This window comes from Sorex araneus, chromosome 9 (genome assembly GCF_027595985.1).
Source record: "Sorex araneus isolate mSorAra2 chromosome 9, mSorAra2.pri, whole genome shotgun sequence".
Classification (NCBI taxonomy): Eukaryota; Metazoa; Chordata; class Mammalia; order Eulipotyphla; family Soricidae; genus Sorex; species Sorex araneus.
Window position 1 is genome coordinate 639,103 of NC_073310.1, and position 23,362 is coordinate 662,464.

At 62.2% G+C, this 23,362-nt stretch overlaps 2 protein-coding genes across 10 annotated transcripts in view; both read right to left on the minus strand.

Annotated features, from left to right (window-relative positions):
- Positions 1-1,370: 1,370 nt before the first annotated feature.
- Positions 1,371-14,185, minus strand: MMP17 (matrix metallopeptidase 17). Of its 3 annotated transcripts, none has more exons than XM_055146766.1 (10): positions 14,020-14,185; positions 9,792-9,924; positions 8,969-9,101; positions 8,231-8,514; positions 7,625-7,801; positions 7,164-7,278; positions 6,311-6,393; positions 6,069-6,221; positions 3,157-3,414; positions 1,371-3,068 (listed from the first exon to the last, which is right to left on the minus strand). In XM_055146766.1, exons 1-10 carry the CDS (start codon positions 14,149-14,151, stop codon positions 2,761-2,763), a joined length of 1,776 nt encoding a protein of 591 aa, XP_055002741.1. In that variant the 5' UTR covers positions 14,152-14,185; the 3' UTR covers positions 1,371-2,760. The 3 variants fall into 3 exon arrangements, with proteins under 3 accessions (XP_055002741.1, XP_055002742.1, XP_055002743.1); XM_055146767.1 differs by having other exon boundaries at positions 7,164-7,263; positions 14,020-14,183; XM_055146768.1 differs by lacking the exon at positions 14,020-14,185 and adding an exon at positions 13,400-13,950.
- A 2,572-nt stretch (positions 14,186-16,757) lies between these two features.
- Positions 16,758-23,362, minus strand: part of SFSWAP (splicing factor SWAP) — a 44,873-nt gene continuing 38,268 nt past the window's right edge. For 5 of the 7 annotated variants that reach the window (XM_055146744.1, XM_055146740.1, XM_055146739.1 and 2 more), the window contains 4 exons: positions 23,088-23,213; positions 17,670-17,825; positions 17,161-17,233; positions 16,758-17,001 (listed from right to left, as the gene is read on the minus strand). In XM_055146744.1, coding sequence (XP_055002719.1) covers positions 16,936-17,001; positions 17,161-17,233; positions 17,670-17,825; positions 23,088-23,213 — 421 coding nt within the window. In that variant the 3' untranslated portion in view covers positions 16,758-16,935. The remainder of the gene's footprint in view (positions 17,002-17,160; positions 17,234-17,669; positions 17,826-23,087; positions 23,214-23,362) is intronic. The other 2 variants (XM_055146743.1, XM_055146741.1) reach the window with 1 other exon arrangement.

The following is a 23,362-nucleotide window of genomic DNA, read 5'->3' on the forward strand; positions in this document are numbered from 1 at the left end:
CTGAGCACAGAGCCAGGAGTAAGCCCTGAGCACTGTCAGGTGGGGGCGCACCGAGACAGCACAGCAGGCAGGGCACTTGCTGTGCACGTGGCTGACCCGGGTTGGACACACAGGACCACTATACAGCTCTCCATGCACCACCTGGAGTGATCCCTGAGCACAGAGCCAGGAGGAAGCCCTGAGCACCGCTAGGTGTGGCCCCAAAACCAGACCACAGCAACCCTGGCCGGGGCTCTGGGCTTGGTCCATCCCACAGAGTCTCCTGGATACAGCTGGGCGTGGCCCAAGAGCAGCAAAAATAGGAACTGAGGCAACATTGTGTAAAACTGGGGGCAGGAGGCAGAGAGCAAGCGCGGGGTGAAGAACAGGCTTTGCAGGTCGCTGACTGTGGTCCCACCTGATTCCCCAAGCGCGGCTGGGAACCTGCAGGCCTCAGGCTCCCCAGGGGGTCCTGAGCTGTACCATCGGGAGCGAGCTGGCCTTGCATACAGCTGGCCCAGGTTCAATCTCCGGCATCCCAAGTGGTCTCCCGGGCACCACCAGGAGTAGATCCTGAGTGCAGGGCCAGGAGTAACCCTTGAGTGCTGCCAGGTGTGGCCCAAAGACAGACAGGCTGATGGAGTGTCCCTAGAGCTCCACTGTGGAGGCCTTGCCCCTAAAAGCGTGGGGGGGGGGTGTTCAAGGGGCACTTGCAACCTTTAGGCAACTCTCATATTTCCAGTCACACCTGAGAGAGACAGCACCCAACCAGGATGAAGGGGTGACCAACTGGGTGGGGTGGGGGGGTCAGCAGGAAGCAAAGCATTAGGGAGGGGACGGTGTCGGGCCGCTGATAAGGGCGCCTTCCCCAGATGCCAGCCCCCTCTCCCCACGCCGGCTGAGTGAGGAGACACTCGGGGGAGCACCGGGCAGGACCCAAGGGTAACTCTGCTCTTAGAAACTCAGTACCAGGAGCGAGGGGTGTGTCCCAGGCCCTCTCCACACATGGGGAAGGGGCCCCAGAGAGCTCACTGCAGGGCTGGGGTCTGGCACCCATGGTTTCCCAGCACCATTGGGAGCTGGAGCCTCCCAGAGTTGAAAGGGGCAAACGGGAGGGAGGGAGGGGGTGGGGGAGAGCGGGGGCAGGAGTGGCCTCTGGGTGACAAGTATGGACTGGGGGAGTGGGTTGCCCCTGCCAGCCCTTCGCCCAGGACACGTGGATTTCAGACCGTGTGATCCCACAATGCACATGGATCCCTGAGCACTGGGCGGGATGTGGTCCAAACACAACAGCAGAAATAAAAGGAGGCCTGCCACAGTCGGGCTGGGGACACTGTGGGGGACGGGGCAGCGGTGAAGGGACTGGCCTTGGAACGATGGATGCCGGCAGCTCAATCATAAATATCTTTGTAACTTTGTAATTCGCGGTGATCCAGTAAAAAAGAAGAGAAAACCGAGAGGTGTGAGCTGCCACCAAGAGGGACAAGACGGTCCAGTCCATGGTGGACACTGACCTTCACAGCCCAACGCGGGCAGGTTGGGGGACCCCGTCACACTCCAAGTCCACAGCGGCGAGGGCCTGAGGCTGGGGCCGGGGCCGAGAGGGTTCCAGCAGGCTCACTAGGTCCACATGCTACAGCTTCTTTGGAGGCCATCGCATGCCCGGGACGGGGTCCAGTCCCCTGCTGCCCGTGAGCCCGCCAGCCCCCTTGCCGCACCCCCCTCTGCCTGTGCCTCCCCCAGCTCTCTGCAGAGCAGCACGCAGTCTGCGGCCTCTGAAAGGACCCCCAGACGGGGTGGCATCTCTGACCCTGTCCCTGCACCAGCCGCCGTGCTCCCGACACCCGTGGGCTGTGTGGGGCGAGTGTCCGGAGGTGGCTGAGCCTCTGGGAGTCTGGCAGCTCGAACCGCTCCCTGTGCCCATGGCTGGGGCACTTCAGCTGGGCACACGGAGCAGCAGTCCCGCCCCACCTCGGGAGCCTCCGAGGATCCCGACCCACCCATGGGTGCCCTAAGAGTGAGCAGGGGTGAGGGCAGGTCGTGTCCACCCAGAGGCGGGTGGGGGGGCAGGCAGTGGACTCAGGGTCTAGACGTCAGGACCCAGTCCCGAGGTGAATCTCTGCGACCAGGGGTCTAGAGCGGTGCCCCATAAAGGGCCTCCCTGCGCCTGTGGGACGGAGCGCTGTGGCCCGGTCAGCTCACACAGGCTGGGGGACACCTGATCGAGGAGGCGTGAATGCGAAGGTAAGTGCCCTCTGCTCTGCCCACAGCCTGCGCCTCGGAGGGACCCACAGGCAGGTGGTGGCCTGGTCTTGTCTGCGATGACTCACTTCTTCCTCAGTTTCTCTCCTTCCTCACCAACAAACCTGCAGAGCATCACTGAAGGTGGTCACAGCCCAAACTCAGGCTGAGGGGGCGCCCAGCTGCCCTCCCAGTGAGGTGCGGGGGCCACACTGGCTGGGTACCTCCTGCCATGGACAGCGCTCCCGTGGGCATCCTGTCAGTGGGGGCCCCAGCACAACACAGAAACCACAGGCCTCCTGTACGGCTTGTCCACGGCTCGGAGCCCAGGGCCCAGTCCAGGACAGAGCAGCTGGGGGAGGTGGTCCTGCCCCAGCTCAGTGGTTCATTGTGGTCACTCGGTCACTGGGGACCCTGGGCAGCGTCTGGCCTCAGTCTCCTGGCCAGGCTGGCAGGCAGCGTTGTAGGCTGTCCTCTCCAGAGTCGGCCCTAAGGCTCCGTGGACAGCTGGGGGCCTGTGCCACGCCCCCACCCCAGCGGTCACAGCAGCAGGCCCCAGCTGGTGATGCACAGCAGCAGCAGGGGGGCAGCCAGCAGCGGGGCCGGGGGGCCCTGGGAGGTGCAGGAGCACACCTCGTAGCCGTCCTCGGAGCGGCTGTGTCCCTGCCGGCCGGGCAGTGCGGGAGGCCCAGCCTCTTCAGGCCCCCTGGCCGTGCCCTCGGGGCGGGCCGGCAGCTCTCCACAAACCAGCCAGTCGTGGGCCGTGGGGCGGGGGCACCCGGGTGCCACCTGCAGCTCTCCGTCCAGCACCTTCCAGTAGTCATTCCCGCGGAAGAAGTAGGAGGCACCTGGGTGGGAGGGGAGCTGAGTGACCCAGCTGGCCGGGGAGGGAGGCCCGCGGGCGGTCAGTGTGTCTCGGCTTGCCCTGCCACTCACCGTCGGACCAGCGCATGGCTGCGTCCAGCGTGCTGGGGAGCCCCGTCCAGGGGGGGCTGGGGGCGGGGTGGCCGGGGTCCATGCGCCGTGTGTGCTCGTCATAGCGCCAGTACAGCTGGTCCTTAAAGAAATAAGTCTTGTCACTGTGCGCCCAGGAGAACGCAGCGTCGACGCCGCCCGGGGGGAGGCCGAAGTCGGAGACCAGCCGCGGGTAGCCTTCCTCCACGTGGTTGTCCTTGAACACCCAGTACCTGCCGCCTGGGGAGAGAGAGCGTGTGGGCGGGTGCCCCCGCCGGCAGCCTGCTGTCCGCTGCTGGAGTGCCCCTTGCCCCCTTAAGACCCAGTGGACATGTCACCGAGCTGCCCAGCTGCCCAGGAGCCCGAGGTGCTCACACCCCCGGCCCCGTCACAGGTCCCGCAGACTGTGCAGGCACAGACTCTCGCCCGTGCGGGCACTGGACAGCAAGACGCAAGGAAGCACAGGAGAGAGCCTCCCACGGGACCCAGGAGGCCAGGGAAGAGAACGCCCAGTGGGCCCAGTGCCGAGGCTCAGAGCAGCCCGCAGGTGGCGCTGCCGGACAGAGCCCGAACCTGGCACCCCTCCCCGAGACCCGCCGGCCAACTCGTGCGAATCCCCAGGTCACAGACTGGGTGACTGAAGGGGTCACACTGAGTGAAGGAGCCGGGGGCCCACACCCCACCCGCCACAGACGGGCAGCGGCGGTGCAGGGACGTGGCAGGGGCAGTGCCCGTGCCGCGCTGGTCTACCCTGAGCCGTCTGTGGCGCCCAGACGGGAGCGGGGCAGGTTTGGTGCCTGTGAGAGGAGGGGGCAGCCTGCAGGGGAAGCTGGGCCTGAGTGGCTGAGCACACACGTGTCCAGGGCAGGCTCCAAATACACGCCACCCCATGCGCCTGACATGGTGTGACCTCAAGGAGGCTCGGGGGAGACTGCAAGGCCCTGCCCCCAACCCCCCCCCCCCCGCCCAGCTGGCCCCTGGACAGGCTCACGGTCACTTACAGGCGCTGTGTGCAGGGTCCAGGGACCAGGGGCAGCCCGGGAGATGGATGGGGCCACCGTGCCACCAGCTACCATCAGGGCGGGACATGATTGGGCGGCCCCCTGGCCCAAGGCGGGCAGGGCCTCAGCTGTCCCCACAGCCTTCCTGCAGGGCTCCTCTGTGGGAAGTATGGGGTGCTGCTCGGGACACACGCTCTGGGCCCAGCGGGCCCCACACCTGGTGATGCTCAGAGGCCAGTCCTGGCTCTGCACTCAGGAATTGCCCTGGGTGCTTGGGGGATGCCGGGGAATCTAAGCCAGTACTAACGCTTTAGCCACAGTTCTAGCCACATTAATTATTCACTTGTATCACTTGTCATCCCGTTGATCTTCGATTTGCTCAAGCGGGCACCAGTAATGCCTCCGTTTGTCCCTGTCGTGTGCTAGTGCAGCCCAGTGATATCTGATTGCTCCAGGCACAGGAAGAGCCTCAAACCGTTCATTCAGGGATTTGACGAAGAAATCTGACCATCTAGTTGGTGGGTGGCCACGAGGTCTTCTGACGTCCTGTGGAATCCAGTTGGTAACAGCTCTAGTCCAGTGGTCGTCTCTGAATCGAATTACATGACTGGCCCATCTGATTTTTGATGTCTTGGCAAAGGAGACAGCATCCTTGATTCTTGACCGTCGACAGAAGTCAGAACTCCGGATTCCTTCTCTCACTTGAGTGAGACGTGATACTCCTAGCATAGCTCTTTCGATTCCTCTTTGGGATACCCTAATAGAATTCTCATCCTGTTTGCGTAGGGCCCAGGTCTCTGAGGCATATGTTAGTGCAGGAAGAATGGTGGAATCGAAAAGATGTGCCCAGAGTCTGAGGTTCTTCATTCTCTTAACCACTTCTTCGACACTCTTGAAGGCGTTCCACGCTGCTCTCTTCCTCCTGTGCAGTTCTGGCACCAAGTCGTTCCTCATGTTGTGTTCTCGACCCAGGTACACATAGCTGCTACATTCGGAGATGTTCGTTCCATTGAGAGCAAATGGAGCTTCGGGGACTAGTTCGTTTTTCATGAGCATCATCTTGTGGAGATTCAGCTGCAAACCGACCTTTCCACACTCGTGGTCGAAGTCGGTCAGCATGTGTGCCGCTTGGCTAATGTTTGGTGTTATGAGAACGATGTCATCAGCGAAGCGGAGGTGGTGTAGTTGCCGACCGTCTATCTTCACTGCCATTCCTTCCCATTCTAGTCGTTGCATGATGTTCTCGAGGGTGGCACTGAAGAGTTTCGGTGAAATGGTATCACCCTGCCGCACCCCTCTCTTTACATCAATGATCACTTCCTTGTAGAATGGTGAGATCCTGGTGGTTAATCCACAACACAGCTCTCGGAGGATTTTGAGTTTGAAACTCAAAAACTGAGTTTGAACACCCTGTTTGGCTAGGGCTTCGATGACCGCTTCAGTCTCAACAGAATCGAAGGCCTTCTTTAAGTCAATGAATGTTAGACAGAGCAGCATCTTGAACTCTTGAGAAACTTCAGTGAGTTTGGTCACTGTATGGATATATGGTCTATCATGCTGAATCCCCTTCAGAACCCGGCTTGCTTGCATTAATTATTACTATTATTATTATATTCTTGGGTCAAGTGTTCCAGGATCACTCTGGGCAGTGCTCAGGGGACCATACTGCGTGCCAGGAATCGAACCCAGTGTGTTGTGTTTAAGGCCAGTGCCTGCCCATTGTACTATTGCTCTGGCTCCCCATCTTCTTGTTTTGTTTCTGGGCCACACCCAGCACTGCTCGGGGGTCCCTCCTAGCTCTACGCTCAGGAACCACACGGGACGCTGGATCAGTTTCGTGCAAGGCCAATGCCCAACTCGCTGTACCATCCCTCCAGCCCCAGCGGGACCCACCTTTGAAGAAGACAATCTTGTGGTCAAGGGGGCGCTCGTACACGGCGTCCACGCTGTCCAGATGCAGCGGGAGCCCCCGCCAGAAGCGGTGCAGGTGTGCAGGCTGCAGTGACACCAGGTGCCGGTCCCGTGTCAGCCTCCAGAAGTACCTGCCTGGGGGGGAGGGCAGAGGCTGCCATGGGGGGTCGGGCTGCAGTGGGAGAGGCTGCAGGGGGCTGTGGCACAGGGACCTCGAGGACTACCTTTGAAGAAGAAAGCCTCGCCGCGGATCTGGGCCACTGCATCAAAGTGGGTGTGGCACCTCTGAGGTGCATCCGTCCTGGGTCTGGAGTGGTGTGGAGAGAACCAAGTGGGTGGGGGGAGCTGGGCCTGAGCCCCCCACCCGCAGGCCCGCAGTGTTCCCAGAACCCATGTGCAGAACAAGAGGCCATGAGAAGAGGCGAGGAAGGTTCAGTCCCTGTCTGGGGTCTGTCTGGGTTCTGTCTGGGGGTCTGACTGAGGTGGCGGGATGTTTGGGGACTGTCTGGGTTCTGTCTGGGGTCTGAGTGAGGTGTCGAGATCTGTCTGGGCACTGCCTGGGGTGTCTGGAGTGAGGTTAGCCCACTCCCTAGCCACAGAGCCACAGCTCACCTCCAGGTTGGCTTTGTGTTTCTCACAGCAAGGTGGAAAGGGGGTCACAACTGCCCACAGCAGATTCTGGGGCACCTGTCCTACAGGGCTTTGGCCCCTGGGATGGGCTGAATGTCCTCCCCAGCTGGGCCTGCAACGCAGCTTCTGTGTGTCCCTGTCTCTGCTCTAGAGGGTGGTGGGCCACGGCCACTCCCAGGCCAGCTGCCACACTGGGGCCACGATGCCCTGGGACCCCAGTCTCTAGCCGACACCCCCGCACTGCCGGCCTGTCCCGGGGCAGAACCTTAGAAGGGGTATCTGAATCCCTATTTCTGAGGGGCAGTGACCGGCGCCATGAGTGGTACCAGCCCAGCACAGGGGATGCCTGGACAAGAGGGGCAAGCTGGGTTTCTCCCCTGTTCTAGACTCTCAGGACTCCCAGTCTCGGGTGTCAGTGCTCGGGGGGACCACGAGTCCTTGACTTACAGGGTGCTGGACCGGTTGCTGGGGGCATCTGGCAAGAGGGGGAGGTCCTGAGGGTCTGGGGCATCTGGCTGTGCCGTGGGGGACACAGACTCCCGCACGCCTGTGGAGACAAAGGCTGTGTGGACCAAGATCCCTTAGCCCCCTGCCCCTTCCTGCAGCCCCGGGAGGGGGGGGCGCACTCAGGAGCCCCCGGTCCACCCCACCCCCACTGTGGGTAGACCCAGAAGAGCTGGAGACAGATACCCAGACAAGATGGCCTGTGAGGACACAGTGCTGGTCAGGGTAAGGGACAGACAGACCCTGGGCACCCAGAGAGCAGGGGATGGAGTCGCGCTCGGTACCTACAGAACGGGGGATGGGCAGCGGACGAGCCCTGGGCACCTACACAGCCAGGGCACGCACGGGAAGCCCTGGAGGGGAAGCAGGTGTGCGGGAGTGTCCACGGCGCTAGGCCGACTCACCGTAGAGCTGCCAGACGCGCACCCGGTCTTCGTAGGGGAGCTGGTAGCGCAGCGGGTCGCCCACGGGGCCCAGATAGTAGGGCTGCATGATGGAGCGCGCAGCAGCCACATGGCTCAGGCCGATGGCGTGGCCAAACTCATGGACAGCCACAGCAAACAGGTCCATCCCGTGGGCATCTGGGAACAGAAGGCACAGTGAGCCGGGGACGCCGCTGGCCGTGCTGAGGAACAAGGACACTCAGCCCCGGGGCCATGCACTGTCCTGCTAGCAGGACCCCAGTCCTGGTCATCTGGGGTCTGCAGACAGGCCGGCTGCTCCGGGGCTTCAGGGTTCTGAGTGCAGGTCCACTCCCCGTGCCGCCCTGTGAGCCACGCACCCCACACCAGGGGCAGGCCCCACGGTCTGTCCGACTCGAGTGAAGCCCTGTGGGCTCAGAGACGCTCTCCCTCACAGGGAGGAGGGCGGCCCAGACTCCTCAGCACCCGGGCACTCACCCCGCCAACACCGCCCTGCCCCGACTCCTGGGCGAGGCTGCCTGCCGGGCCCACAGTGGGGACCCCAGGCCGGTGGGATGTCCTGCTGTGGAGCTGCCACCGGGCACCTACCGGAGGAACGGAAGGTCCAGACCTCATCGTCGTCAAAGTGCGCGTCCCCCGCGGTGCGGTGGTCCCCGGGCAGGAAGGCGTGTGCCAGGGCTCCCCCCGGGCCGTCGAACGGGAAGCGGTCATCGTGTGCCGCCCGGGAGAAGTCCACCTGGATGTCGGCCGCGCTGCCGGCCACCTCGTGGAAGTCGAGGGGCGCGATGTCACTCCAGACCTTGAGCGCGTAGTACATGAGTGCGCGCACCGTGTCCCGGCCCAGCTGTGAGTCCCGGGGGAACGTGCGGACCCTGGGGGGGGGGTGCACACGGTCACCTCCCTCCCTGGGGGACTCGGGGCTCCCTGGGGGCGGATGGACAAGAAGGAGGGCGTCCAGGTGGTGGAGAACCTTCCATACACGCACAAGTCAGTGAAGCCGCAGCCCAGGTCCCCGGCAGCTGTTCCCTGCCTGCCCCACCGAACGGGAACCTCTAAGCTGGTTGGGACCCCGCACCCACCCCCCCCCCCAGACACACATACACGCGCACTCACGTGCTGCAGAAATGGGTCTGGGACTCCCCGGGTGGGCGGCTTGGTCTCCTCAAGAACACCAGGAACCCAACAAGGGCCTGGGGGCTGGGGCCACTCGAGAGGCTGAGAGGGGTTCACGGGGAGCCACCAAGGGCTGGGGTGGGGTGGGCACACCCCTGTCCTCAGGGAGGGGATGTGTCTGAACACCAGGACGGGGTGGGGGCTGCCACACACCTCCAGGACAGGCTCCTCTTGTTCCACCTGGCAGGGGCTGGAGCCTGGCGCCTCTTTCGGGCTGAAGCGGCCTCTGCCGGGATGTCGGGGAGGGAACAGCGCGGGGTCCTCATCAGGGCCAGCGTGGCCTCATCTGCAGGCACGAGCGAGTGAGGGGTTAGCTGGTGTCCCTCCCCCAGCCCGCCACTCTGGGCAGCTGGTGGAGTGGGTGCCAGGCTGCCCACCAGAGGCGTTCTGCAGGACAGGCCTTCACCACTGGCCACCACGTCCTCCCGCCTGGACCCACATGCAGCACTCAGTGATCTGTGGTAGAGCCAGCCTCGTCAGAGGGGTCATGGCACGTCTGCCCAATTGGGGGTCTCGGGCAGAACAGCCCAATCGGGGGTCTCGGGCAGAACAGCCCAATCTGGGTCTCGGGCACAGCAGCCCAATCTGGGTCTCGGGCACAGCAGCCCGATCAGGGGTCACGGCAGCTACTAGGGTGCAGTGCCCCTGTCCTCCTGCAGGGCAGCCCCACGGCCCCATTGGCAGGATGACACTCAGCTGCGGGCCATACCCTGGGCCCAGTGAGGCCTGAGCACATGCTCTGCCCTTGGAAGGCACAGGTTCAACCCCCAGAGCACTGCGGGGTGAGCGGGGCACGGAGCCTTGCTGACCCCAAATCAAAGCAAACCAACGTAACTGGACTCAGGCCCAAAGTTGGGAAGTGAGAGCCTGGCTCTGCGTCTACAACGGGGCCATGTCACACCACCTCTGTGCCCAGCCTGGGGGTGGGGGGACACGGAGGGCCCCCATGGGGTCTTCTGCTCCTGGAAGAACTGACCCAGCAGCCCCGTGGCCTCCAGGCCTCCAAACTGCTGCATGGAGGAGATGGCGCTGGACAGCTCTTCGGGCGTCTGCAGCGGCTGGGTCTCGGGGTCTGCTGGGGGCAGGTAGCCGAACCTGCGCAGCCACTCCTGGGTGTGGAGAGTGAGTGAGGGCTGGGGAGTGGGCGCCCTCCACACCCCTCAGCCAGCCTGTCTGCCGAGGGCAGTGCCCACCGGGCAGCTCCCTCGCCGGGGGCGCAGTGCTGGCGGAGCAGGCCCGGGGGTGCTGGCTACTGGGTGCAGGGGCAGGCGGGTACCCAGCTTCGATGGAGTCACCGTTTCCCTGCTGTGGCACCTTGGCAGCCCCTGGAGGCCACCCTTTAGTGTGGACCTGCACAGCCTCCGGGCCGTGCCCCGGTCCTGGCTTTCCCTGACCCTCAAGGCTGTCCCAGCACTCGGGTTCCCTGCACCCTCTTCCCGGGCCTCCAACTGATGGGCGGGGCGGGGTCTCCGAGCGACTTGCAGAGTTGCCGAGGTCCCCCTTCCCTGGAGCTGGGGGTCCTCTCCGGTTCTCCACCCCTCTGCTCTCCCCTCCCCGCCGCGCCAAGTGCGCGGGGATCCCTGTCTGGCCGCGGTGGAGGCCCGTGTCCATCTGCTGGAGGGGCGAGGGTGACCATGCAGTGCAGGGGGCAGCTAGGAAGGGAGTGGCCAGTTCCGGGGTGACTAGGCAGGGGCGATGGAGAGGCAGCGGGTGGTGAGGCCACGGTGCCCACCAGCAGGGGTGGCTGGGGCGGGGCGGCCAGGCAGGGGCGTTCGCGGGCAGACCCCGCCCTGGGCCCGCCCACCCGTCCTCCCGCTGTTGCCACAGCGACCGCGTCTCCTGGGCAACGGGCTGCTAAGGGAGGGCGCTGCCAGAGCTTCTGGGGAACCTTCCAGAAGGCCAGCGAGGGGCGGGGCCCACCAGGAGAACCCCCTGCCCCCCCCCACAACCCCGAGGACCATGCTGGACCCACAACAGGAAGGCTGGGCAGCTGCCTGGCCCGCGTCCCTCTGACCTTCGCTGACCGCTGACCGTCACTGAAGCCCCAGGGTCTGCCAGGTGTGGGCTGGGCAGTGGGGGCCAGGCCCCAGGGCCTGCAGAGGCAGGACAGGACAGCCGTGTCCACGAGCAAGCGTTGCCTCTGCTGCCCCACTGACTGCAGGCCTGCTTCCCGGACGACCCAGCGCCTCGGGGCTGGCACTGCACGGGCACCCTGGTCCCACGCACAGCTCCCAGGCCGCGGGCTCGGGGCTCTGTCCCTTCTCTGCACTGCCGGCCGGGGTGCAGGAGCACAGAGCTGGGCTCCAAGACACCCCCCGCTCTGGCCGACGGGGGGCACGAGGAGGAGGTGACACCGCGGGGGCCTCGGGCCCAGGTTTCTGCCCTGCTGCCCACACCCCACCCCAGCCCGCTGAGCTGCCCACAGCCTTGCTGCCTACGGCCCCCTCCTCACGGCTGGCACGCAGGGCAGGGACCCCGGGGCCCCTGGAGGAGATGGCTGGGGAGGAGGCACCCCACTGGCCCCTTGGGGCTTGGTGCTCAGGCCGGGTCTCCCTCACCCCACCAGGCTCAGCCACAAACCACTGTCACCCAGCCGCTGACCACAGGGACAGCTGGGTGGGGACAGAAATCCCAGCAAGAGGTTGGGGGATAGGTTGGCACCTGCCCTCCCCACCCAGCCCCCACCCCTGCTATCCTGCCCATCACCCACCCCCATTATACCCAACATCCTTCCCCCGCCTGCCTCCATCCTGCCCTCACCCTCCGTCTGCCATCTCTCCCACCATCCTCCCATCCTGCCCACCATCCTCTCCCTGCATCCTGCCCCTGCCAGGGGAGGGGCCTTTTGGGAAGGAGCATCAGAGCCCCAGATGGCGATGTGATGTCCCTGAAGCCAAGCATCACCCAGCGGACGCTACTATGAAGATACAGATGCAGGGGTGTGGCACAGGCTGGCCACAGCCCCAGAAGGAGGGGTGAGGCCTCACCAAGCTGGAGGGAACATGGGCCACGGCACTGCTCTGGGGTCACCGCCTGGGTTCAGACAGAACCCAGGCCTGAGGGCACATGGCATTGCCTTGCACAGTGGGCAGCTGAGGGGACACAGTGGGCATAGCAGGGGCACAGTGGGCAGCTGGGGGGACACAGTGGGCAAGTAGGGGGATACAGTGGGCATCTGACGGGGGCACAGTGGGCAGCTGGGAGACACAGTGGGCAAGTAGGGGGATACAGTGGGCATCTGACGGGGGCACAGTGGGCAGCTGGGGGACACAGTGGGCAAGTAGGGGGATACAGTGGGCATCTGACGGGGGCACAGTGGGCAGCTGGGAGACACAGTGGGCAAGTAGGGGATACAGTGGGCATCTGAGGGGCACAGTGGGCAGCTGGGGAACACAGTGGGCATCTGAGGGAGACAGCGGGCATCTCAGGGGCACAGTGGGAAGCTGGGAGACACAGTGGGCATCTGAGGGACACAGTGGGCATCTGAGGGGGACAGTGGGCATCTCAGGGGCACAGTGGGCAGCTGGGGGACACAGTTGGCAGCTAAGGGGGACACAGTGGGCATCTGAGGGGGGCACAGTGGGCACCTGAGGGGGGCACAGTGGGCAGCTAAGGGGACACAGTGAGCAGTTGGGGGACACAGTGGGCATCTCGGAGGGCATTGAGGGCAGCTCTGGGGGGCGGTGGGCATTTCCCTTCTACACACACCAGGAGCAGCTCCAGGCCTTGCCCCAGGGCACGTTGGGCAGCCCCCTTTTGTCCCTGCCTCCCCCTGGAAGCCCATGGCTGGTCCCGACGGGCTCAATCCAGTGCTTTGTTCTCCCGTAAAGCGGGGGTGGGTCCGCGGGGCCCCTCGCGGCGGCCCGGCCCGGGTGGCGCGCACAAAGGGGCCCTTCTCCTCGCCCGGGCGCCTGGAGCCGCGGACGTGCCGTCCCCCCGGCGGCCGCCAGGGAGCGCCCTCGGACCAGACACAGCCGGCGGCAGGCCCGGCCGCGTCCCCCCGGCGTCCCCCTCCCGCGGGCCCCGCGCCACGGCCCTGCGGGCTGCGTGCTCCGGGCTGGGCGCCCCGGGGAGCCCCGAGGGCGGCGGTCAGTGCGACTCCGGACCGCGCGGCCTCACTCGACCTGGCTGCGAGCCGGGACCCGGCCGGCCGGACCCCACCGCCCCGCCGGACCCCTGTTACCCCAGCCGGACCCCCGTTATCTCGGCCGGACCCCACCGCTCCGCCGGACCCCCGTTACCCCGGCCGGACCCCCGTTACCTCGGGCGGACCCCACCGCCCCGCCGGACCCCCGTTAACCCTGGAGGACCCCCTGTACCCCGGGCGGACCCCGACTACCCTCACCGCCCCGGGCGGACCCCCTTCACTCCGGGAGGGCCAGACCCCCATTACCCCGAGCTGGATCCCACCGCCCCGGCCGGACCCCCATCACTCCGGGCCGGACCCCACCAACCCGAGCGGATCCCCATCACCCTGACCGTCCTGGACCCCCATCACCCCGACCGGACCTGCCCCCGATCACCCCGGCCGGGCCGGACCACCGTGGCCCCGGCCAGCTCTCCATCACCCGGCTAGTCCCTCACCCCGGGGAGCGCCCGGCAGCTGGAAGATGCGATGGACGCTGCCCTCGTCCGACCTGGGCACACTGCTCTCTGCCCCGGTATTCACCCCGAAGGGACCCAGAAACAGCAGCTGCGAAGGGCCCGGGGAAGTGGACACACGCCGCCAGGCTGCCCGAGCCGGGCACTCGAGTGGCCCCAGCCTCCCCCGACGACTGCCGGAGCAGGCGGTGCGGGCGGCGCGCCGGCCGGGGCACCCCGGGAGATGGCCACGGGCGGCGGGGTGGGGGTCCCGGGCAGCGCCGGGCGGCTGCGGGCGGGGACCTGCCCGCGGAGGCCGCGAGAAGGGGGTCCCCAACTCAGCCCCCGCGGCCCCAGAATAGAGGGCGCGGTGGGGGCGCGGGGTGGCCCGGGGCCCTGCGGGCGGGCAGCGGGGTCCCCCCAACTCGGGAGCCACTGGCCTCCGGGGCGCCCACGCCGCGCAGTCCCCGTGCGCCCTCCCCTGCCGCCACGCACCGGGGCGCCCTGCCCCGCGCCGCGCGACCGTCCCCTCCTCGGGCGACTGCGGCGCTCGGGGGCAGCGGGCACCGGCCTGCGGCCCGCGCGGGGACGCCCCCGCCGGCCCCGGCCCCGCGCGCACTCACCACTCCCAGGCGGAGGTCCTCGGCGCGGGGCGCGGGCGCGGCGCAGACCCCGCGGGCCGCCAGCGCCACCAGCGGCAGCAGCAGCGGCAGCGGCGCGGGCCGGGGGCCGGGGCCGGGGCTCCCACGCCCCATCGCGCCGCCCGAGTGTCCGTCCGGCGCCTCCCGCGCTCCGCGCCGACTGAGCCGCGCACCTCCGCGGGGCGGGGCACGCTAATATATGCTAATGACGCCGCGCGGGGCGGGGCATGCAAATGTTTGCTAACGAGCCGTGCGGGGCGGGGCACGCTAATATCGGCTATGGACGCCGCGCGCGGGGGCGGGACATGCTAATATATGCTAACGACCCGCAAAGCCACAGGGCGGGACATATTAATATATGCTAATGACGACACCGCGCGGGGCGGGGCCTGATAATATATGCCAACGAACCGCGAAGCAGCGGGGCGGGCATGCTAATATATGCTAATAGAGACGCGCGCGGGGCGGGCTATGCTAATAAATACCAATGTACCAAAGGCTTTTAACGTGGGCCCGCCTGCCTTAAAGGGGCCATGCACTTCGCTCCCCGGGGTGCCCGCCCGATGGCACCCTCGCGACGCCCCCGACCTGCTTCCCACCCGCCCTGCGTTCGTTTGGCGGGCCCGGCGGTTCAGGCTCGCTCGGCGGAGCCCTTGCACCGCGGGAGGAGGGTGTGCGCGCGGGGGCGCGTCCCTCCGCACCGCCGCCACCTGGCCGCGTGTGCACCGCAGCTGCTCCCGGCTGGACGCGAGCTCTGTGCGCAAGAGCCGCGCGTTGCCAAGTGCAGAGCGCCCCTGGCGAGGCGGCCGGGAGTGGGGCACTCTGTCCAGGTACTCCAACTGTGGTTCTGCTCAAATGCGCATGTTGCATCAGGACAAGTTGGCCGAAACCCAGACAAACTGGGCCCAGCAGGGCAAAAGCTTGGCGGGTTCATTAAATGCGCGGCCCAGAGCACAGGGACCCCGGGGTGTTCAGTTGCATGGAGCAGGTGGGGGGGGCCTTCAGAACCTTCCTCTCTCCATCAGGCGCAGTTCTGCTCAGAAGGGTTCCCCGGAAGGCTGCCAGGGCTGGCAGAAGGGGCACGCCACCCTTCCCGCTCCCGGCTGCTGGACCCTTGAGCCACGAGGGCTGCAGCTGTGGTGGGACGGAAGGTCCCAGGCAGCGAGGGGGCTTTCCAGAGAAACCTAGGGTGCCACCATCAGAGGGAGGGGGCTCAGAGGGAAGCTGGATCTGCAGGGTGGTGTTTGGGGGCCTTGGGAGAGGCAGAGATGCCAGATGGCTGAGTGTCTTGGGCACACAGGGACACGTGACCCTCTGCTGCGGGTCAGACGCATGGCACAGGCTGGACTTGGCATGTGAAGGGTGCTGCGGCCAAGCGGGGGTTGTAGGGCTGGTGTTGGAAAGCCTCTACCAGCTGAAGCTTCAAAGTGCATTTCCTGTGTCCTCACCATGTCTTGGGGAAACCACACATCTTGGCAAGGGGAGGCTGCAGAGGCAACAGTTCTCTCCATGGCCTGCTTGTTAGTGGGGGCCCCTGCTCACCACCTGCATGTCTTTCAAAGGGGCTGCCCTGGGCTGATGGTGGGGGCGATTCCTTTCTAGAATAAAGCAGTCACGGGATCACATCAGCCTTCCAGCCCTTCCCAGGGGCCCTGCCCGGTGCGCTGACATAAACAGAAACATCCCCCATTTGGTTGGGCTGCACAGCCACTTCAAGGATGCACCCTGGTGACTGACCCAGAGATAAACCCCTCTGTCCCCCAATCTCTCATCCACACTCTGCTTCTGGCTGGTAACCTCAGGACCCTTCCAGGATGGGGGAAAACACTTGCAAAGAAAGAAAAGTGCTTTTGGCACATGACTTCTGAAGCCAGCCCAGAAGCCACGGAGAGAGGGACCAGAAGTGTGCATGAACTGCACCATGACAATCTGGGGAACAATGCAGGAGGAGCAGCTCCCGGTGGAAGCTGGCACCCCACTTGGCAGTGAGGAACAGAGAGCATGTGGCTGTAAGGGACGTGGCCAGGAGCACTGCCGCATAGCCTGGTCCCAGAGCACTGTTAGGAGCTGGCCTGGAGCAGAGCCAGCAGTGCGAGCAGCACTGGGTAGGGCCCCCAAGTGAAAACAGGAAACAAGTGGATGAGATGAAAATGAGACTGCACCTGTGCCAGCACCCACTCCAGGGGACACCAAGGTCTTGCGTGTATGGGGACAAGGACACAGCTGCAGTGACCTTCCTCCCACCCCACAGCAGGTCTATGCATGCTGTTGGCCATTCGGGTGGTGCAATCAGGGAAGGAACTGGGGAATGTGGGTGGGCATCCTGCAGGCCATGGGAGCGATGGCGCTCGTCCTCTGCTATGGCCTGCTGTGGACTCGCACCATGCTCACCCAGACCTGTCTCTCAGCACCCCAGGATAGCTTGGGGGGCACCAGGTCTCCACCCATGATCCTGAGATGTGTGTCCAGGAAGGAGTGAGTCACTCTGCAGGTAGCCCTGAAAGGATGCGCCGGGGTTCTGCTGCAACAGAGACGGCCTCAGAGTGGAAGGGGCACATATGGATCCATCTGGGCCACAGTCCTGGCTCTGTGCAGGAGAGGAAGGCCCCGGGACACCAGCAGGCCACTGCCGGAGATAACGCCATCAGCCCCGGGGGTGGGGCAAAGGTGACAGAAAAACACTGAAGCAGACAAGGAGGAAACCACCCCAAACTGCTAGCTAGAAAAAGTGTTTTTCTCCCATTTTATTTGATAATACATTTTCACAGAAACATGATAGTATTTACAAATATACAGGCGAAGAGACTGCTGGTCAAAAACCTTAAACTGAAAATGTCATCAAAAGTGACTTTACAAAACCGCCGAGTCTGAGAGTGTGAGGGTCCCCTGCGCCGTGTCTCAGGAGGCACTGGTCTGCATGTTTTTGGAAGCTGCGAGCATTGCTCTGACTTTGGCCATGAGGTCCTGTGCCAAGAGAGAGGATGTTCTGTGAGGGGGACAGAACACACCCACGGGCAGGTTCAGCTCTGGAGAGGGCCCCACCCCTCACCCCACTGTGGAAGCAGGGAGGCCCTGAGGGAGGGACAGGAGTGGTCATGGTGAGGTCCGGCCAGCTTGCCTCACCTGAGTGATTTTGCTCTGCACAGAGGACACGATCGCCGAGGAGATCTGTCCGTCCTTTTCCTGAGAGACCCCCCTGCAGAAAGTGTGTAGGTCAGTCTGGGCAGACATCGAACCCTCTTGTCAAAGTATCCCAACTCAAGCAAGTTCCCGGGAACGCATAGCAGTATGCTGACAGGAAGTGCAAATGGCCCCATCTCAACGCTAGGGGGCAACCCTGGATGTTCTGCTTCCAGAACATCCGGGTATAGCTGTGCCTCCCGACAGCCATCAACAAAGAACTGTCACTTGGCCTGGCCCATGGCTATGATGCCGACAGGGTGTGACCAGGGGACACTCCACTTGGATGGACATTTTGAGCTGGAGAAGTTCTGGTTTAGCCTTGCCATTTGTAGCTTCGAGGCATGTGCTGATGGGGTTTTGGGTCCCACAGAGCTGGCCCTCATTCCTTAGGGGCTTGCCAGGTCCAGAGCAGACATTTCACAGGGACAGGATGTGCCCAAGGGGGTTACCTGGAGCGTTCCTGGCTGGAACCCCGACTCTCCACGGGAGAGATGCTGGCCGAGTGCCGGCGTGGCGCCGGCTTACTTGGGGATGGGGACCGTGATCTGGCCTTGGACTTGGTCCTTGACCGGGAGCGCCTCTTCTTCTTCTTCTCGTGGGGGCTTCTGGAAGGAGAGCATGTTTAGACAGGCACTGAGGCAAGGGCTCAGGACCTCAGGGAAGCCACCTGACACAAGGCAGCAGGTGGATATGGGGCTGGCTCAATGGGTGCAGGGCAGAGCAGGAGGGCTGACGCCTGCCCTGTCTGCACTGTGTGGGGCCCATCAAGACACTACGTGGCCACACAGTGATTCCCAGGTCACTTAGATCGCTGCCCACAGCAGCCCCCTGAAATGCCTGCTCACCAGCAGGACACAGTGCCCAGCTTGTGCTCATCAAAAGAGCCGAGGCCCCTCACAAGGGCCCTTCTGACTGGGAGTGCAGTCTGGGGGCTGGAGGAGGGCTGGCGACACATGTGCTGCCCGACTGAGCTGCCATCTGCTAAACAGGTCACAGGCTGCTCTTCTGAGCCAATGTGATGGCGTCACGGGTGGGGCGGGGCATCTCCTCAACCCAGAGGCCCCCTGGGGCCTGAGGCACTTTCCTCCAGTGAGCTCTGGTCACCACTGCTTCATGTCATCACGCCCACTGAGCCACTTTCCCTTCTGCTGGCTTCAATTCCTGAAGCCATGAGCTGTGGCTGTTTCTCAGAAACCTGTCCCTGCCCACTGCTCCGTCCACATCCTCATGTTCACACCACTGTGCCCCTCCCCTTGGCACAGATGGCCTACCGTACCACTTCCAGTCCCGGTGGGATTCCTGCTGCTTCCCACCCAAGGGTGCCTGGAAGGGTGGGCAGGGAAGTTTCCTGCACCATCAGTGACTCCAGCCTGGGGGATTCCACACCAAAAGACTTTCTGATGGTTTTCTCTAGAAAAGCCCTACGAGTTGAGTGGAACAGCAGCTGACCAGTAGATGAATCTGGGGAGCAAACCAGAAACCTGAAGGGTCCTGAACCTTCTAGTCCATCATTAATCAGCTCTCTGTTCCTTGTGGCCGCACCAGTGGTGCCCAGGACTCACTCCTGGCAGCCCGAGGAGCGAGGGAAAAGCAAGTGCCTTCCCTGCTGTGCCACCTCTCCCCTCTCGAGGCTCCTCCAGAGCGTGTAATGTAAGTTCTCATCATTCCTGGGCATAAAGACCTTGTACCTATCTTGTCCCGCAGGCGGTTCAGTTGATGCTGTGATACTGCTGCTTAAACTTCACCTTCCTTTGTTTTTTTGGGTTTTGGGGCCACAGCTGGCCAAGCTCAGGCCTTACTTGTGGCAGCTTTGCAGCTGTATTTCCTGTTAGAAAATACAGATGGTATGGGGGCCGCAGCGGCAGTACAGCAGCTGGGGCCTTCCCCTTGCACATGGCCAACCCAGCCTCGATCCCTGTCAACCAGTATAGTCCCCGGAGCTCCCCTAGGAATCTGATGATGTGATACTGTGATTTTTAGCCCACAATCTCCAGTGCTCAACAATGACCCTGACATTGCTTGTCGCTTGTCTTACAGGCAGCCTACCCTGGTTTGATCCCTGGCACTGCAAATAGTTCCAAGAGCAACACCAGAGAAGATCCTGCATAGAGGCAGGAATAGTCCAAGTACACTGGGTGTGGCCTTAAGTCTCTGACCCCGCACATGAAAAAAAGCCAGGTTTGATCAGAAATAAGCTTACAGATTCCTTAAGATTGCTGCCCAGGTATGTTGGAAGTTTTGTTTTTGTGCCTCACCTGGCTCTGCACTCAGAAATTACACCTGATGGTAAGGGGGACCATATATGATGCCAGAGATAGAAGGTAAAATCCTAGTGGGCCGTACGCAAGGTGAGTGCCCTTTTAGCTGTATGATCTCGCTGGCGCACACAGAAAGGAGGCTTTACTCCCTTCTGCCTCTCTGCTGTGGGACTTCCGGTCTGGCAGTTCAGTCCCTTGCCTTGTTCTGGCAGGGAACACATCTTGGGTGAGGAGTGGGATCTCAGAGATGTTCTGGACCCCACTGGGAGTGTCCTAGAGTGCCAAAATGCCCTTTCCTCTTTCCGGCCCTTTAGTTTTTATATGACTTTTTAACTGAAAATTTAAATTTAGGCCCCATGATCTGTACATCCTTCCTTTTCTTTAATGTAAGGGTAATGGATTGTGTCTGCACCTACTGAAAGTTTTCCATTTATTCTCTAAGTACATTGAATTAAATGATTGAAGGTTTTTCTTTTTCTTTTCTTTTTTTTCTTTTTTATGGGTCACACCCAGCGATGCTCAGGGGTTACTCCTCGATTTGCACTCAGGAATCACTCCTGGCAGTGCTTGGGGGACCATATGGGATGCTGGGAATTGAACTCGGGTCGGCTGCGTGCAAGGCAAATGCCCTACCCGCTGTGCTATCACTCCAACCCCATTTCTTTTTTGGTTTTTGAGCTGTATCCGGTGGTACTCAGAGCTTACGCTGACTCTGTACTCAGGGACTACTCCTGGCAGGGCTCAAGGGGATCACATGGGATGCTGAGAATTTAACCAATGCCAGTCACATGCAAGGCATCCACCTTACCCACTATATTCTCTGGCCTAAGGACTGTGTAAATGGCTAGAGAACCTTTTGCATTCTTGAGATCTAGCCACCCAGTCATAACTATTTTTGCTTTGTTTTCCTTCTAGCCACATATGCCAGTGCTCAGGGATTACTCCTGGCTCAGTGTTCACTGGACCATGCAGTGCCACGGTCAAACTAATTCCTACATGCAAAGCATGTGCTATCTCTTAGGCCCATTTTTTTTTGGGGGGGGAGGGGTTGTTGGGTCACATCCAGTGGTACTCAGGGTTACTGTGGGCCTCTAGACTCAGAAATCACTCCTGGTGGCCTGGGGATCAAACCTGGGTCGGCCACGTGCAAGGCAAGCACCCTACCCACTGCATTATCTCTCCAGTCCCTCTTCTTTCAAGAAGTTGGTAAGTAACACTACTGTTAAGAATTTTCTTTGTAGTTTGTTGGGGGCCACACCTGGTTGTGCTCAGAAGCTATTCCAGATTCAGAATTAGGGCACCGTGAAGTGCATTCAAAGCCTATTTCTGGGCCCGCAATGTGGTCTATGGACGCACACGGTCCAGTCCACACCCTCACATGGCACAGACATGCCTCCCCTCACTCCGATCTTGTGTTCCAGATCATAGGTGTGCACAGTATGTTAGTCACGAATGGTTACAAGGAGCTAGGAAGAGACTGCTCTATCTCCTTCCCAGAAGGCCTATTCCACTGGCTCCCCCTTCCTTCCTGTGCGTGTCAGAACCTGGGAATGTTCTGAATTAGCTTCAGGCAGGAGCCACTGAGTTTCTTATTCTTTTGCTGTTTGGTGGTCTGTTACTTTCATCTGTTCTGGCAAATCCACAGGGATAAGCCTTAATGGTCTGTCCCCGTCACTGCAGGGAGCTGTTCATTCTGAAGGGTACACGTCCAGCCAATACCACCATCCCTTTCATGAGTCGTTACCAGGCTTCTCTCACCTCTCGGTCTTGGTCTTTTATGTGTCTGGCACACCTGGTGATGCTCAGGGGTTACTCCTGGCTCTGTGCTAGGAGTCCCAGATCTGACCTTGCGAGAGCCTTTCCGGGGCTCTCTCTGGCATATATAAACCTCCTGTTCAGACCAGTCTGTGCTTCCTGCATTTGAAGCAGCTCTTGCCTAGTGTGTGAACTGAGCCTTTGGTCTCTGTGGCCACCCACGACCAGGGCTGGGGCTCATCTCCAGAGAGGATGGACAGACAGGGAAGTATCTTCAGTACTCAAGAGTGGATGCAGGCACCAGATACGGTGTCCTGCCCCCATACCTGCTTCTGCAGAGCTGAATGCCCAAGGCAACACCTGCCAACAGGACCTTTTCCCACTGTCCTTTCTGGTTAAGAGCCAGGGCTGCCTGGCTCCAGCAGTCAGACAGCCTTTGTGATGGAGCTCATAGCACAGTTTTTTTTTTTGTTTTTTTTTTTTGGGTCAGACCTGGTGATGCTCAGGGGTTACTCCTAGCTCTGCACTCAGGAATGACTCCTGGCAGTGCTCGGAGGATCATATGGGATGCTGGGAATCGAACCCCGGTTGGCCGCGTGCAAGCCCTACCCGCTGTGCTATCGCTCCAGCCCCCATAGCACAATTTTTTAAAGCACAAGCTTAAGGATTTGATCCTACAAATCAAAGCGTCCCAGCCCAAGTATGACCGTGAAGGGCGAGGGATGTAGGCAGCAGAGTACATGTCCTGCCTGGGTATGAGACCCTGGGTTCCATCCCAGGACTACACTGAGCAAAGAAAAAATTCTGGGGCTGGAGAGAGTACAGGGGTGAAGGCACCTGCCTCACATGCAGCTAGTCCTGACGTGGTCCCCAGCACCCAGCACTGTCTTGAGCAGAGAATAGGAGCAAGCCCTGTGCAATGCTGGGAGTGGCCCTGTGACCTCGCCTCTGGCAAGACATGTAAGTTTCTGAGTCCAGTCAGAGCCGCAACCCCCATTACCAACCTACAGAAACCCTGCCCACTGGGAGCCGGCTGCCACCTCTCACCACTGGATTCACAGTGGCTCACGAGCCAGCCTGGACTCTGGGATCAGTGTTCAGGGTCATAGCTGGGCACAGAGGCTTGGCAGATGGCCGACTCACTCATGTGCCAGTGACAGTCCCAGTCTCAAGGTCCCACCACCCCCTCCCTACACTCCACTTAGGCAAAACAAGAGCCCAAAGACCTGTTGCTACAGGAAGTAATTTGGATTGTGCCCATTACCTACATCCAAGGTGAGGAAGAGCACGCCCGTAGACTGAGGAGTACCTCCTGCAAACAAGCTCCAACTGCCCAAGCCCCTCTACTCGGTGACTGAGGCGGTACAAAGCAGCGCCGCAGAGCAAGTCTGCCAAGGCCTTGCTGGGCTCCCAGCAGTGCTTCTCTGGGCTTCTGTCAGGAAGGGTGAGCCCAGCCAGCTGTGGGAGCAGCTCTCCAGAACTGTTGGAGTGGGGCGGCTCTCACTGCCGCTGAGCTCCAGGCTGCCTGGTCTCTCCAAGATTACCACCAATCTTGATGTGGTGTTTATTTTCTGGGCCACGTCAGTGGTGCTCAGGGTTCATGCCGGCAGCGTTGAGGACAAAACATGGTTAACGTATGAAAGGCAAGCGCCTTAGCCCTGTCCTATCTCTCTGGCCGCTAATCTTGGCCCTTTAGTAGGAGTTATCCTCTGGGGGATTAAAAAACCCGATTCACATACACCTGGCATACCACGATGGTGCGGCTATGGGTGTGGGTCCAGAGGGGCAGTGCGTGGCACAGGCCAGCTCTCGGGTGGCAGAGTGCTGCCTCTGGCCCGCAGCTGTGCCTCTCACCTGGATCGGGTGCGTTTCCTGCTGACCCCAGGGCTGTTACTCATCCGGTAGGCAGTGGGGACACTCCTTTCTTCCCTCCTCCTCTCGGGGGAGTGAGCTCTTCTCCGTGGTGACCGGGAGCGGGACCTGGGCAGAGGGGGACGAGATGGCTCAACAGGCTGCTGGCCAGCAGGGGACCCGCACGGCGGCAGAGCATGGGTCTGAGTGTGGGCCCAGGCCATGGCTGCCCGTCCGACCCAGGGCGCCTCCCCCCGACCAGGACACCCAGCCCAGTC